This window comes from Fomitopsis serialis, assembly GCF_022376445.1.
Source record: "Fomitopsis serialis strain Sig1Antser10 chromosome Unknown B0H18scaffold_1, whole genome shotgun sequence".
NCBI classification, from domain to species: domain Eukaryota; kingdom Fungi; phylum Basidiomycota; class Agaricomycetes; order Polyporales; family Fomitopsidaceae; genus Fomitopsis; species Fomitopsis serialis.
Window position 1 is genome coordinate 820,630 of NW_025954961.1, and position 13,073 is coordinate 833,702.

The 13,073-nt window shown below is 55.5% G+C and overlaps 5 protein-coding genes and 1 non-coding gene across 6 annotated transcripts; 1 reads left to right on the forward strand and 5 right to left on the reverse strand.

Moving 5' to 3' along the window:
• Window positions 1–66: 66 nt before the first annotated feature.
• Window positions 67–4,214, reverse strand: B0H18DRAFT_1205565 (uncharacterized protein; the record flags this gene model as incomplete). The annotated part of the gene is made up of 13 exons (XM_048036135.1): window positions 67–149; window positions 206–232; window positions 285–455; window positions 502–1,537; window positions 1,591–1,742; window positions 1,778–2,357; window positions 2,386–2,673; window positions 2,729–3,247; window positions 3,315–3,491; window positions 3,546–3,617; window positions 3,674–3,853; window positions 3,910–3,991; window positions 4,045–4,214. 13 exons carry the CDS (start codon window positions 4,212–4,214, stop codon window positions 67–69), a joined length of 3,537 nt encoding a protein of 1,178 aa, XP_047901120.1.
• Window positions 4,215–4,551: 337 nt separating this feature from the next.
• B0H18DRAFT_966498 (eukaryotic polypeptide chain release factor 3) lies at window positions 4,552–7,124 on the forward strand. Its single transcript, XM_048043345.1, has 6 exons — window positions 4,552–5,753; window positions 5,892–6,333; window positions 6,388–6,457; window positions 6,525–6,623; window positions 6,686–6,708; window positions 6,762–7,124. Exons 1-6 carry the CDS (start codon window positions 4,684–4,686, stop codon window positions 6,831–6,833), a joined length of 1,776 nt encoding a protein of 591 aa, XP_047901121.1. The 5' UTR covers window positions 4,552–4,683; the 3' UTR covers window positions 6,834–7,124.
• On the reverse strand, window positions 7,057–7,135 carry B0H18DRAFT_t5. The gene has a single exon. It is a non-coding gene; the product is annotated as a tRNA-Arg (tRNA).
• A 52-nt stretch (window positions 7,136–7,187) lies between these two features.
• Window positions 7,188–8,179, reverse strand: B0H18DRAFT_924842 (14-3-3-like protein; the record flags this gene model as incomplete). The annotated part of the gene is made up of 3 exons (XM_048041615.1): window positions 7,962–8,179; window positions 7,602–7,905; window positions 7,188–7,554 (listed from the first exon to the last, which is right to left on the reverse strand). Exons 1-3 carry the CDS (start codon window positions 8,026–8,028, stop codon window positions 7,188–7,190), a joined length of 738 nt encoding a protein of 245 aa, XP_047901122.1. The 5' UTR covers window positions 8,029–8,179.
• A 671-nt stretch (window positions 8,180–8,850) lies between these two features.
• On the reverse strand, window positions 8,851–10,643 carry B0H18DRAFT_966504 (NADP-dependent oxidoreductase domain-containing protein). Its single transcript, XM_048043346.1, has 11 exons — window positions 10,392–10,643; window positions 10,245–10,318; window positions 10,155–10,191; window positions 10,002–10,080; window positions 9,867–9,948; window positions 9,781–9,817; window positions 9,592–9,730; window positions 9,481–9,534; window positions 9,342–9,424; window positions 9,132–9,286; window positions 8,851–9,080 (listed from the first exon to the last, which is right to left on the reverse strand). Exons 1-11 carry the CDS (start codon window positions 10,444–10,446, stop codon window positions 8,955–8,957), a joined length of 921 nt encoding a protein of 306 aa, XP_047901123.1. The 5' UTR covers window positions 10,447–10,643; the 3' UTR covers window positions 8,851–8,954.
• Window positions 10,644–10,904: 261 nt separating this feature from the next.
• On the reverse strand, window positions 10,905–12,934 carry B0H18DRAFT_1205568 (Arginase/deacetylase; the record flags this gene model as incomplete). Its single annotated transcript, XM_048036136.1, has 15 exons — window positions 10,905–10,984; window positions 11,044–11,058; window positions 11,115–11,187; window positions 11,253–11,280; window positions 11,338–11,346; window positions 11,398–11,440; window positions 11,495–11,651; window positions 11,708–11,785; window positions 11,835–11,861; window positions 11,916–12,015; window positions 12,072–12,136; window positions 12,193–12,335; window positions 12,396–12,517; window positions 12,577–12,613; window positions 12,664–12,934. The coding sequence occupies 15 exons, from the start codon at window positions 12,932–12,934 to the stop codon at window positions 10,905–10,907; spliced, it is 1,248 nt and encodes a 415-aa protein (XP_047901124.1).
• Window positions 12,935–13,073: the final 139 nt, after the last annotated feature.

A 13,073-nucleotide genomic window follows, 5' to 3' on the forward strand; every position in this document is an offset into this window, starting at 1 on the left:
ACGCATCTATCCTAGCATAGTGGCGACGCAGAGATCGTGTGTTGGTACATAAGAGATAAGTCCGTGTCAGTGTTGATATCCGTATCCACCTGTGAATCCGCCGTTCGCCCCCTGGTATCCCCAGCCTGTGGGCTGCATAGTCAAATTTGCTGTAATAGAAGACCCAGTCAACAACGCATATGGTGGTCGGACACGATGTACTCACGAGCAGGGCGGAGGGCGTCGTATTTGTCTGCAAAACACCTCAGTCAACTAGCTTCAATAGAGTATCTTTGCCTACGCACCTGCACCTTGCGGACTCGAGTTGTTGTCGTTCGCGAAGGCACCGCTCTTCATCTTGGCAAATATATTCGCAGGTGTTGTGTCCACGGCATTAGATTGGGGCTGCGGCGGAGGGGAACTGAAACCATTCCCGAACGGAGAGGCGCCGATGCCAGGATTGAAGCCTGTAGGATCTACGCGGAGTCAGGACAAGATGAAACCGACAGCCGTAGAACTCACTTGACTGGATCCCATCGAATCCACCGTTTGCCTGGAATGAAGGCACGGAGCCAAAGTTGCCGTTGGCACCACTGAAGCCTCCGTTTGGCATGCCTGTGGGTTGAGACATCAGCGGTCCTGACGAGTAGTTGTTGCCCGGCATCCCAGTTGGCTGTGAGAGAAGTGACCCAGTATTCCCAAAGTTCCCGGGGTAACCGGTTGGTTGTGCTTGCAGAGGGCTCGGGCTTTGACCAGGGAAGCCGGTCTGCTGCGGAAGTAACGATCGGTTTGCCCCCGGGTAGCCAGTTGGTTGAGTGTTAAGGAAGGACGGTGGCTGCGGCGGGGGGCTTTGGAATGGAGATTGCTGTGGTGGGTTCGCGAACGGTGATTGCGCACTTTGCGGGCGAGTCGGAACGAACCCATTGAAGAGCGTGGTAGTCGGCACGAGAGGCTGGAGCAAAGACTGGTTGGCGGGAACAGGCGCAAGCGGCCCACGAGGCCCATTCTGTTGGAGAGGTGGCATCATCCCCGTTTGTTGGTTCTGGAAATGTTGGCCCATGGGGACCGGTGACGAGCCCATCCCCAAGCCCGACTGGTAACTGACAGGGGAGGCGACAGGGACAGAAGGGGCACGCTGCGGCGGCGGTATCGCTGGACTCTGTGTGCGGAGCTTAGCGAGACGGGAGAGCTGCTCGAAGATATCATCGTCTGTCTTAGCCAGCGCTGTCCCAGTCGTCTGCTGCGACGCTGGATCAGTCAGGTTAGCAGGTGCTGCAGGCGATGCAGTTGTAATGGAAGGAGCACCTTGCGCTGGCGCAGGCGGCGCCGGAGGTGCAGGGGGCGGTGCAGGAGCAGATGCAGTTGCAGGCGCAGGCGCTACAACGGGCGGGGTTGGCGTAGGGGCTGGCTTGGTCGAACTTGGCCTGTTGGTCCAAGCGTCGTCGTCGAAGCCGCTGGCGATGGGAGCGGCCGAGGAGGTTCGTGCAGGCGGCTGCACAGACGACGGCGAAGACGTCTTCTCGGGACTTGCAACCATCGGCGAACTCGTGCGCTGAATCTGATCAGATGCTGAACTGATCGAGTCCAGGTCGACGCTGGAGAGCGGCAGACTCTTGCTGGCCTGTGGACGGCCTCTCCGCATTGAGTTGTTCTTGAGTGCGCCGTTTGCTCCAACAAAGAGGTTGGGAGGTTGGCCCGAGGCTTGCCTCCGTTCTCCTCAGCCTGCAGCTGTCGTGCAAGCTCCTCATCCCGGCGCATCTGCTCTGTCAGACCATCGTCCTTGGATTCTTCGGCTGACGCTGCTCGATGGCCTTCTTGACACGGATGATGTCTCCTTCACGCAGGCCGAGGGAGCGCATTGTACTCTCCGTGATGTCAGGCAGAATGGCCTCGTCGATCTTGTCGCGCTCAAATGAGGACGCGTAACGCGTGCAGTCGTCGACGTCGCACCCAGCATTGAGGAAGAACTCGAACCAATCGACTGTCGGTTTCTTCTTCGAAGTGGTACGCGCTTCCGGCTGAAGCGATCGTCTGCGGATCTCGAGTGGTTCGTCGTCGTCGTCGTTTTTGCGCCGGGTTTGTTCGCGCGCCTTTCTGGTGACCTTCTCTACGTACTTGAGGTCTTCCTCAGACATCTTGTCCGTCGGTACCTCGATGATAACACCGTTGATCTTGTGCAGGCGCAGCTTCCCGCCTGAGAAGCCGAGGAACTGTGCATCAACCCGGAACTGGCCCGTCCGATCGTGCCATGTACGCGTCTTCGCGGGATCAGGCAAATCCTTATCCTCTGAAGTACGGTCGCTCGACCGCCTCGGCTCGCCACTCGACTTCCTGCTCTTTGACGACTCGCCATGGTCAACAGAGTCGCGGTCCTTCTTCTTCCTTGCTCAGCCTCCGTCTTCGCACGCGCTTCCTCTCCAACCGCTGACGCTCCTGCCGCTCCCGCTCTCGACGCTTCCTGTCTGCCTCGGCGGCCACGGCTGCGGCCTTCGCCCGTTGCTCCGCCTCCCTCTTACGCTCGCGCTCTTTGCCCTCTTTCTCCTGGCGCTCGCGCTCCTCTTCTCGACGCCGGTCTTCCCGTGCGCTACGTTCAGTCTCGGCCCGCTCCTCGGCCTCCTGCGTAGCCCGTATGGCGTCCGCATCCTCTTCCTCGTGTAGCCCCGCAATAGCTGGGCTTGCACCGGGGTTGAGCAGCTATGACATGTTTCAATCCGGGGACAGGATAAACCCAATAATACGGGGCACAGACCTCGACATACTGAGCAGGGACGACGCCCTCAGCCCCGTGCACGTTTCGGCACTTCCACCACTCGGCACTATCCTTCTCGACCACGAGCAAGCTCTCGCCCTCCTGTACGGACAGCTCGTCTTCGCCATCTGCATTGAAGTCGTAGAGTACCACGGCGGGCTCGCCCTCCGGCGCTGCCTCCTCTTCTTCGCCGTCGATCGACGGCTCGCGTGGCGGGATGATCTCGGGCTCTTCGGTGTCGAAGTGGACAGCTTTCGCAGGGCTGCTGCGTCGAGGCGGCTCCTCTGGCGAAGCTAGAGATGGTCCTGGCGCGGGTGGCGGACTCGAGGGTCCAGCGGCGCCAGTAGCCGCAGAGCGTGAGGACTCGAGTTTGGCGGTGATTGCCTCGGCGACGTCCTTCGAGCCTGCGTTGAAGTGCAGGCTGATGGGCTCGGCGCCGCCGATGTCGATGTGGACGTGCTTGGTCTTCTCCAACCGCACATCTTGAATGTCTGCGCTTTGCCACTTCTGTACGGGGGTCTGCCAGCAGGATAACACGAGCGGGGCTTGGGCGACCAGACAAACATCCACCAAGGCAATGACGCACCTTGTCTGCTTCGCTAGCGAAGAAGATAGAACCATTGCCAACACCTAGCGTGCCTTTCTTCTTCTTCCCCTTCTTATCCACTTCCGATACAGCCCATGTCTTGATATCGTCGGAATGCGCCCGCGCTGCAGCTACGCGATCGGCGGGGTCCACATATGTACTTACGGGTCGAGCAGGCTAGAGGGCCGGCATTAGAGTTGTCAGAGTGCTTACAACATCGCAGAGACCGACCGAAGGTGGTATGACAATCTGCGGCACTGCTGCCGGTGCTGGAACCTCTGCGGCAGCAGACTCCTCACCGACCTATAGTGTGCGTCCGATCAATGAATGTGAGAGGTGCAACGGGATAAGAAACGCACCTCGTCAACATAGTTCCCAGGTACATAGCCAACCTTGCTATCGTCGGACTGCTTGCGCACCAAGATCCACTCCTCGTCTTCACCATAGACGTACAGTACGTCGTTCTCAGATATGCTTAGTTCTGTGCTTTGTGCGGCTTCGTAGTCATATAATGCCTTGACTATGCGAGTGTGTTCGGCCTGAGAAGGGTAACATTTGAATTACACGTGCGAGCAGGGCAGTTCGCTGTACGCACCTCCTCCACGTATGCCATTGGCACAATTCCTGATGGACCATCCTCATCCTGCGAGTCTGGCTTGATCTTGACTCTCCACCAGCTGGAGGGTGCACGATCAATGGTGCGGCAGTACAGGATAGCGTGGCGACTTACTCCTCGTCGGTGCGCTCTAGCAGGAGCAGCACCTGGCCCTCCTTGATGGGAAGCTCGTCCTCCGAGTCCGGCTGGGGCTCATATTCGTAAGAGGCCTTGAGAACGGCGAGGTAGGTCTCTGGGTCTGCATGCAGGTGGGAAGTCGGAGGGTGGGCTAAGCTGGAATGCATGCACGAGCACAGTCGCGCGCATTGATCACTCCAGTGACATCGGTCTCCGGGGGTCCTCAGACTCCGGACGCCGTCATGTGCCCTCGCTGCCCCCGGACACCCTTATTACTTCGTTGTTTAATCCAATGCTGTACTGTGCCATGTACTTGGGCAAGTCTCGCTCTGAGTCTATGTCCGTGTTCTGGAGGGCCATGTCAGCTAAAGTTGCAAAGACTTTCATATTCATAGGCGGTTCGGACTCCACCAGAGAGTCAGAATGAGACGTATTCATGTACAGAGCGGCCCCGAAGCAGTGCGCCTGCCAGACAAGGAAGGCGATCGAAAACTTGAAGTACGGGCCGCTGCATTGGACGACCTGCCTGCTGCCTCCCATCTCCTCCTGCTACTGGTTCCATAGAATCCTCTCTCATCAAGTTGTATACTGAAGTGCCCGTCTGTCACGACAAAGTCAGGATCTGTAGCCCTAGCCATGAGCAAGCTCAACGCAAACGCCTACTCGTTCGTGCCCGGGCAGTCCTTCCGTCTCCCCGGTCAGCAGTCCTCTCAGTCATCCCCAGCTCCCACTGCGCCCCTCGAGCGGGCACCGCAGACAGAGGCTCCTCCGCCTCCGCCTACCATCTCTCTAAACATTGGTGGCTCCAAACCTGCTCCGTTGCCCCCATCTAAACCCGCACCGCCGCCTGCATCTCAACCCGCACCGCCGCCCGAACCTTCCAAGCCTGCCGCGCCTGCGTCCTCCATCCCTGCATCTGTCAAGGCATCTACGCCTGCTAAATCATCATCGCAACCTAGCTCGAGATCAGAGTCGCCAGCCCCTACTGCAGCCCCATCCAAAACATTCACACTCGAGAAGGCGAAGACAGACACCGCCGCGATCGCCCAAGAGGTGCAGCGTGTTGCTGATGAGAACACACTCAAGGATCTCTTCGGCCATGGTAAGTTGCAGACTTCAACACGGGAGAATATGCCTGATGAGGATCGATCAGCCAAAGAGCATCTGAACATCGTCTTCGTCGGTCACGTCGATGCCGGAAAGAGTACCATGGGCGGCAACCTCCTCTACATCACAGGGATGGTGGACAAGCGAACGATGGAGAAGTACGAGCGCGAAGCCAAGGAGGCTGGTCGTGACTCCTGGTACCTCTCTTGGGCCCTCGATTCGACGCCCCAGGAGCGTGCAAAGGGGAAGACAGTCGAAGTCGGTCGTGGCTACTTCGAGACCAACACGCGTCGGTATACCATCCTCGATGCTCCTGGTCACAAAACATTCGTTCCCTCCATGATCTCCGGTGCTGCCCAGGCAGACGTCGCAATCCTCGTCATCTCCGCTCGCAAGGGTGAGTTCGAGACAGGATTCGAGAAAGGCGGACAGACACGAGAGCACATCATGTTGGTCAAGACGGCTGGGGTATCCAAAGTCGTGTGTGTCATCAATAAGATGGACGAATCGACGGTGGAATGGTCCAAGGCTCGCTTCGACGAAATCAAGGAAAAGCTTACACCGTTCATCAAAGCCGCCGGTTCAACATCAAAACAGACGTTAGCTTCATCCCTGTCTCGGCTTACACGGGTGCCAACCTGAAGGATCGAGTTTCCAAGGATGTCTGCTCTTGGTATGAGTAAGTAAACTCCACCGCATTTCAGCAGGTTTGCGTCGATCTGACTGTGGTCATACAGTGGCGACTCACTGCTGGAGCATCTCGACACGATGCCGATGGTCAACCGCAAGATCAACGCGCCGCTCATGATGCCCGTCTCCGAGAAGTACAAGGACATGGGCACCATCGCCGTTGGGAAAATCGAGTCGGGCCACATGCGCAAGGGCGACTCGCTCATGCTCATGCCGAACAAGGACATCGTCGAGATCTCAGCAATCTACAACGAGATGGAGGAGGAGGTCCCCACGGCGATGTGCGGCGACAACGTCCGCATCCGTTTGCGCGGCGTAGAGGACGACGATATCAGCCCCGGCTTCGTGCTCTCGACCCCGAGCAAGCCCGTGCACGCCGTACGGCAGTTCGAGGCGCAGCTGGCAATCTTGGACCATAAGAACATCATCTGCGCGGGATACACGGCGGTCATGCATATACACACCCTTGCAGAGGACGTCACGCTTTCGGTACGTTGGCCGTCAACTTCTTAGCGCTCCTGCCCCAACTCAGAATTGCTGTAGGCGCTCCTTCACTACTTCGACAAGGCTACCGGCCGCAAGTCGAGGAAGCCGCCACAGTTCGCGAAGAAGGGTAAGTGGATCGCCTGAAAATAGCACCCTCTCGACCGCTGCTGATAGTCATCGACACATGTCTACAGGCCAAAAGATCGTAGCCCTCATTGAGACGGTGCAGCCCGTCTGCGTCGAACGCTTCGTTGACTATCCCCAGTTGGGCCGATTCACTCTGCGAGACGAAGGTTAGTCTTCGCATGGCTTTCTATTGTATTTTGTTTGCTCAATGCGTTGACTGGGTATATAGGGAAGACGGTGGCTATCGGCAAGGTATGTGTTCGTGTAAATTATGCACCAGCCTGGACTAACCACATTTCCTGCAGATTACGAAGCTCATTGAGGGGCTGCCGGAGGAGGTTGTGGATGGCGTGGGCAACCTGACCGTTGCGGCTTAAAGAACCTTTGCTGTTGATTGACATACAATTGTACCAACATGCTACGATGCCACCATTGAGCTCAGCGAGAGCTATATATCATCATTGTCGATATACATCATAGTCCGTACAATGACGAGATCCCGATGTCTGCAGTACTGGGAGACATGAGGAATTGAACCAGCCCTGTAGGTAGTGCATAGAATCCGGGACTTCGCTCGTTGAAACAAAAGGCAAAATGTAATGACCACCGCAGGGGTCGAACCTGCAATCTCCTGATTACCGAATCGTAGTCAGACGCGATGCCATTTCGCCAGGCGGCCATGTATACTGTAGTAGTATTATGGTTGAGAATCCCTCATAGGACAAGCAGTGTCATTGAATTGGTTTCCCCTCTGCCCTCAGTTCGCCCGACCACAGAATAAGGTCATCCTTCAAGAGTTGTAGAATCATGAGAGCATCCTCGAGATTGGACGATGGGAAAGATGGGTCGGAGGCCACCGCGATCGCCTCGTCGAAGGCATGCTTGGCCAAAAAGCAGGCCCGCTCGGCACTGTTGCATATGTCGTGGTAGTAGACGGCGAAGTTGAGTGCCAGACCAAGTCGAGTAGGGTGTGCTGGGTCCAAGGTATGTAGCGCGTGCTTGTACGCAAACTTGTACGCGTCGAGGGATGTCGACGCGTACTGCTCGCGATGGTGGTTGTGGGTCATCTCCGCAAGGTATCGGTAGTAGTCGCCTCGCCTTTTACACCCCATGAGCTCAGTCATGGGACGAACGGGGCGACTCACATCTTGCAATAGAACACCTTCTCTTCACCCGGGTTCGCAGCGGGTATGAGGAAGCGCTCCAGCAGCTCGACGACGTCCTTACAGATGTCGGCTATGTCGTGCTCGATACGCTCTTTCTGCCGGTGCATCAGCTTGCGCTCCTTGGAGGTATGCCGACCCTGCGTCTCGAGCGTGTCGATGGTACGCCAGCTGGCGCGGAGTGTGGCGGTGATGTTCTTGTAGGCGACGGAAAGCAAATTCCGCTCGTCCACGTTGAGCTGAGCGTCGGACATGTTCACTATGTCCTTGATCTGGGCAATAACGTCTGCGCCTTGCATGAGACAGGAAAACATATTTGACCGGCCACAGTGAAGTGCTCACCGTGGTATCGTTCCGCTTGGTCGGCGATCCTGGCAAGCAGCAGGCGATCGAGTCGAGACAAAGTCATGGGTCCTTGGGTGCGTCGAGCTGAGCGCGAATGCTCGGATACCCGAGCAAAACCATGACAGCTTGCTTGGATGCACGAGGGCGGTAGGAGGGTAGGAATAGTGGGACACGACGTCCCGAGCGTATATAAACTGAATCTGCTGATCCGTCCCATTTATGATAGCAGTGAACGTGGGCAAAGGGGACATGCGACTTGCAGGAGGCGGCAATCAGTTCACAGGACACAGTTTGAGTCCCCTCAGAGCATTCTGGGCTACTTGATTGGCTCAGTAGGACTTCGATGTTACTAAGGGCAAGGGCGTTGGGCTTAGGGCGAGCGATATGCCGAAGGCCCGGTGCCGCGGACCTTGCATGGCGAGCGAAATGGAGGCCTCGCAGAGTGATAGCCAGTTGGGTCATAACGTTTAGCTGTGGAGAAGTACAGCCCTCGTAGAAGATCCGAGTGACCTGTCAGTGGGAGAGTGCCGGAGGAAACGACTCAACCTACTCAGCCGGGTAGCGCCGGTCCGGGTGACCGATCCGCGCGAAGTTGAGAAGCGCTCTCAGCTGCCTATAGACTGGAAGGTCTGAGTCGGACCCTGCCAGTGCTCGAACTCGTCAACTTAACTCGGAGGAGCCTCGAATACAACAACCTACGAGAGTATGTGTATCCGGCATGTCTTCACACTTTCACCGTGCAATTGTATAGCATGCGGATGGAGTCGGCATCGCTGCGAGTGCAATCGACTTCCGAATTGGCCAGTACAGAACATCGCACTGGGTCACCTACAGCAACTTACTCTATTCGTGCGGCTTCATCTCGTCTCAGACGTCACACAATATCTGATCTGCCTCCTGAGTAATATGGTCTCCGCATACTGTACAATTGACATGAAGCGTGCACGGCGCTCCGAGTCCGATCTTCTTTCGATTTCGAACAGACCTTCTTCACCAGCCCAACTCTTCCAGGGTCCAGCCACTCACCACGCCATTTTCATCCGGCTTGTTGCATAGCCGCTGGTTACGATCTAAGGCCGTCACACGCTGGACGTCCTCAGGAGACAAGGTCGGCAGCTGCTCTTTGACTCAGTATCCGGCCATCTCTCGAAGGGTAGTGGAGCTCACGTTCAGGTTGTCCCTTTGTCTGGTCGCATTGGAGCTCTTGGGCACAACGACGACGCCCCGAGCGAGGTGCCAACCAAGGATTATTTGGGCAGGGGATACCTTGTACTTCTCTGCCAATTCGACGATGGTTGAGTCTGATCGTACGGTGTCGTAGCCTGTCATTCAAATGAATAAGCAATGCCGTACGTGTCTTTCTTTTCGACGACTCACCAGTTGGGGTATAGGCAGTCAAGACGATACCCTTCGTATCACAGTACTCCTTCAGCTGAGGTTGAGCGAGATAAGGGTGCAGTCTACACCAGTTAGCGGACACAGATACGTGATACATATGCAACAATTCTACACTTACTCGACCTGGTTGACGGCCGGTGTGATCTTCGCCGTCTGCAGAAGCTTCTCCAGACTGTCGGTTCCGCGGGTAATTAGGTCACGTCGCTCCGGGTGCCGTGGTGCCACTCACTTCTTGACGGAGAAGTTACTGACGCCAATGTTTTTCGCCTTGCCCTTCTTGTAGAGTTCTTCCATCTGCGCCCACGTCTCGTTGGAAGACGGAGCATTGGCACGGATCTTGTGGGGACCCTGATACTCTGGTCCCTCGTCTTCTTCTATATCAATCCTCTGCCTCGGAAACGCGATTAATAGTGCATACCAGGCCAGTCAACCACTTGCGGCCAGTGGAGAAGATACTAGGGTTGAATCAGATCATACCGTCACGGACAAAGAAGGGTCGCTGACCAGGTCAACGTAGCTCGTGTTCAGTCTCTTGAGGCTGTCATCGAGAGACTCCTCAGCCGTCTTCAAACCTGGGTGGCTCCACCTATGACAATGTCAGGCAGTCTCTTCCGTGAAGGCTGAACGTTGAACACGCACGGAAGCTTCGTCGTGATCCAGATGTCTTCGCGAGGTATGCCCGACAAACTAATCGCTTCCGCTGTGTACTTCTCCGTTCCTAAAGGCCACGTTCAGAGACGATATGAACCGGACATTGGATCTGATAGCTGATCATGCGAAGGTTCCGCTCACCGTATCCCCATGCTGTGTCAATGTGACGATAGCCAGACTAGATGGGGACGTGATTGACTTATAGACTACAGCGGAGCAAGCAAGCTCTACCTTAATAGCCGTTAGAATCCACGGCGTTGCCTGCGCGTGTTGTTCCTTCGTCGTACCGCTCCATCCGCCGAGGCCTAGAGGTGATCCATGTAGTTAAGACCGCTGCCACGAGCCCTCGGCCAGGAAACGACCCGGATATGTGCTCACCGACGGCGGGGATCAGCGCTCCTGTGTTCAGCTTGACTTTGGGTACGGCAGCCATGGTTCGTTACGAGTGGTAGGAGATGAAGCGACTCGAAGTCTCTGCGCGGCCTGCAGCCTGATCTTATATCACTCTGGAGGACACGGAACGCAGCTTTCTCCGCCTAGCCTATATCGCAATTCTGAGAAGGCCTGACCTCATGATACCAGCCCCGACGCCGACTCGGCGTGGTGTTCCTGGTTCCACTGCAAACGGTGTATTGCGTCAAGTACTTAGACGGTATCGGGCCGCCCGTGTGGCCCATACAAATGCCGATGATTATCCGATGGCAACAACAATCACTGGTCAGCAGGAGTCAACGGAAGTTCACGAAGTGTTCGCGCGGTAGTCTACCACACCCAGAGTTGGCTAGCTGAATCGTCGTGGGATGCTAAGGTCTGCGTTGATTATATGTTCACGAATGAGTACTTACACTCAGAGCGGCCTCAGGCTGATACTAGACACCCGGGCCCATGCGTCTATTTTACCAAAGGGGTCTTCGCCATCAAAGCCAGCATATCCCATCCGATGTTGGCTGCGGCGATTGACGTGAGTTCAGCTGGGATAAAACATATCCTGTGAGTCTCCCACTCCCGAGTACAAATTGGTCGTCCTTACCCTGGGTATCGTAACCTAGTTTGAGTTGCGGCATCAGTCACTTGTGTCACTATTGACAAGCGACCACATACCTGGTGCTACCTCCACAATGTCTGCGCCGACAATCTTGAGGCCAGCGAGACCTTGCATAATCTTTTTGATTTCCTACGCGGGAAGAGGACCACTGCTCAGTAGCCGATGCATGATCAACCAAGTTTTGTCAAGCGTACCCTTGTCGTGATGCCGCCAATCTCAGGACTAACAAGGTGATATGGCGGTTAGCCATCCTAGCAGATAAAGCTGGCTCCTACTCACGTCCCAGTTCTGTGTGGTTGCTGTCAAATATGCCATCATTGAAAAGCAGAAATTACTAACGCAGGTGCGGATCCAGGATCAATTGCGTCGATGTCCAGCGTCACTGCAATATAGTTAAAAATTTGTGTGCCCCTGGTCGATGTTCGTGCACACGCACTGTAGACCGGGTTGTCGCCAACGGTGTCCCAGATCTGCTTCACGACGCCGCGCCAACCAATCTCCTCGAACTCTTCTGCCGTGGAGATCACGAAGCCGACTTCATAATCGTTGTCGTAGTCTGCCCAGCTGCCTAGCCTATTGCGGATGCCAACGTGCTGTCGTGGGTCCATCAATATGCGATAAGTGAAGACGAGATATTGCTGAGACTGACGATGTTCTTGTTGTCGGGCGCGAGTAGCCCCTCGTTGTGAGCATACCAGAAATAGCTGCCATGAGACACAGGGATCTCCTATATCTATTGTGAGGAATGTGTACTCGGAACGACGGTTCGTACTCACCTCTCCTGGATACCACGGGCTATTAGGCTGTCTCGTTGTCAACCATTGTCGCTCGGATGCCCGTGGATCGCCTCTGCTTACCATCGATCTAGGTTCTTGTATCTGCTCACAGGACTTGAGCGGCGGGATATAACCAAAGTGTAATGGGACCCCACCAATGTGACTGTCAAAATGGATCACGCTGAAATTCGCATGGTCAATTACGTGCAAACATGTTAGAGCATTGCTCGCTCGTACCTGACCGGGCCATAAGTCTCATTGATCCCACGAAGTAATGGGAGTGTGATAGTGTGGTCGCCTCCCTGACTCCGTTCGTCAGGACACGTCATGCAATATATTGTACGCCCTCTACTCTCACCAAAGTCAGCACTCGGGGATGGAACTTGCCATCCTTAGCAATGCTCTCGCCCTTGTGTATACGCAGGCTTGTGTGATTCAAAATCATCTTGTTCGCGGCCTCGAGTTGACGCAGGGCGACCTTGTTGTCAGTGTATACCATAGCTACCGGGCAATCGCGCTCGATACACCTAGTTCACGGACATGAATAAAAGTGGGACTCACGGACGTCACCACAGTCAACGACATCTATATGCTCAGAGACTTTCATCTTCATATTGATGTTGATACTATTGACGTTAATACGCCGCGCTCCCTGACGAATGCCATTGGGGCCAAACCGGGCACTGCAAGACGTTACAATCAGTGAATACCTTCGAGGTCCTCCATAGGAGTACATACATACCCGGGTCGGTAGCTCGTCGTCGTATCGAAAGGAGCACCTGCACATATGAACGAAGATGACATTCGGGTGTCACACTGAAGTACGTACCGAGGACAGCGACATCGTACGGTGTCTCGGAGTCTGCACCGAAGCACCTGAGGGGGGATGCTGCAGCAAACGTTGTGAGACCGTCCCAGGATTCCCTTGACCAAGCCTCCTTGTGCACGGGAAGCATTGGGTATGAGAAGACCTCTGTCATGTTCACCTCTGGCACAGCAGCATTGGCATGCACCGGCCATTCTTCAGTTTGCCCTCGGACAGTTGTCGCCAGACTGACTAAGAGTATGACCAGACTTCGCATAGCAGGGATCGAGAACATGGTGAATCAGGTTCTGTCGCGGAACCGTGACGAAGTCAACCTTGACAGGGAGAGGATGCGTGGTCAGCCCTTCTGTATGACCCACACCATTGATATAGCAGCCCAAGAGATAAGCTATATCGCCGGGAGAGATATGGAT

What these genes read in the sequence shown, in the direction of transcription:
- B0H18DRAFT_966504 (XM_048043346.1), bottom strand. Translation starts at nt 10,446, where the DNA reads ATGGCTGCCGTACCCAAAGTCAAGCTGAACACAGGAGCGCTGATCCCC. An exon ending in GGATTCTAACGGCTATTAAG is followed by an intron (nt 10,192 to 10,244) that starts GTAGAGCTTGCT and finishes GTCCCCATCTAG; the next exon opens with TCTGGCTATCGTCACATTGA. An exon ending in ACACGAGCTACGTTGACCTG is followed by an intron (nt 9,818 to 9,866) that starts GTCAGCGACCCT and finishes ATTCAACCCTAG; the next exon opens with TATCTTCTCCACTGGCCGCA.
- B0H18DRAFT_966498 (XM_048043345.1), top strand. Translation starts at nt 4,684, where the DNA reads ATGAGCAAGCTCAACGCAAACGCCTACTCGTTCGTGCCCGGGCAGTCC. An exon ending in GGTTCAACATCAAAACAGAC is followed by an intron (nt 5,754 to 5,891) that starts GTTAGCTTCATC and finishes GTGGTCATACAG; the next exon opens with TGGCGACTCACTGCTGGAGC. An exon ending in AGACGGTGGCTATCGGCAAG is followed by an intron (nt 6,709 to 6,761) that starts GTATGTGTTCGT and finishes CATTTCCTGCAG; the next exon opens with ATTACGAAGCTCATTGAGGG.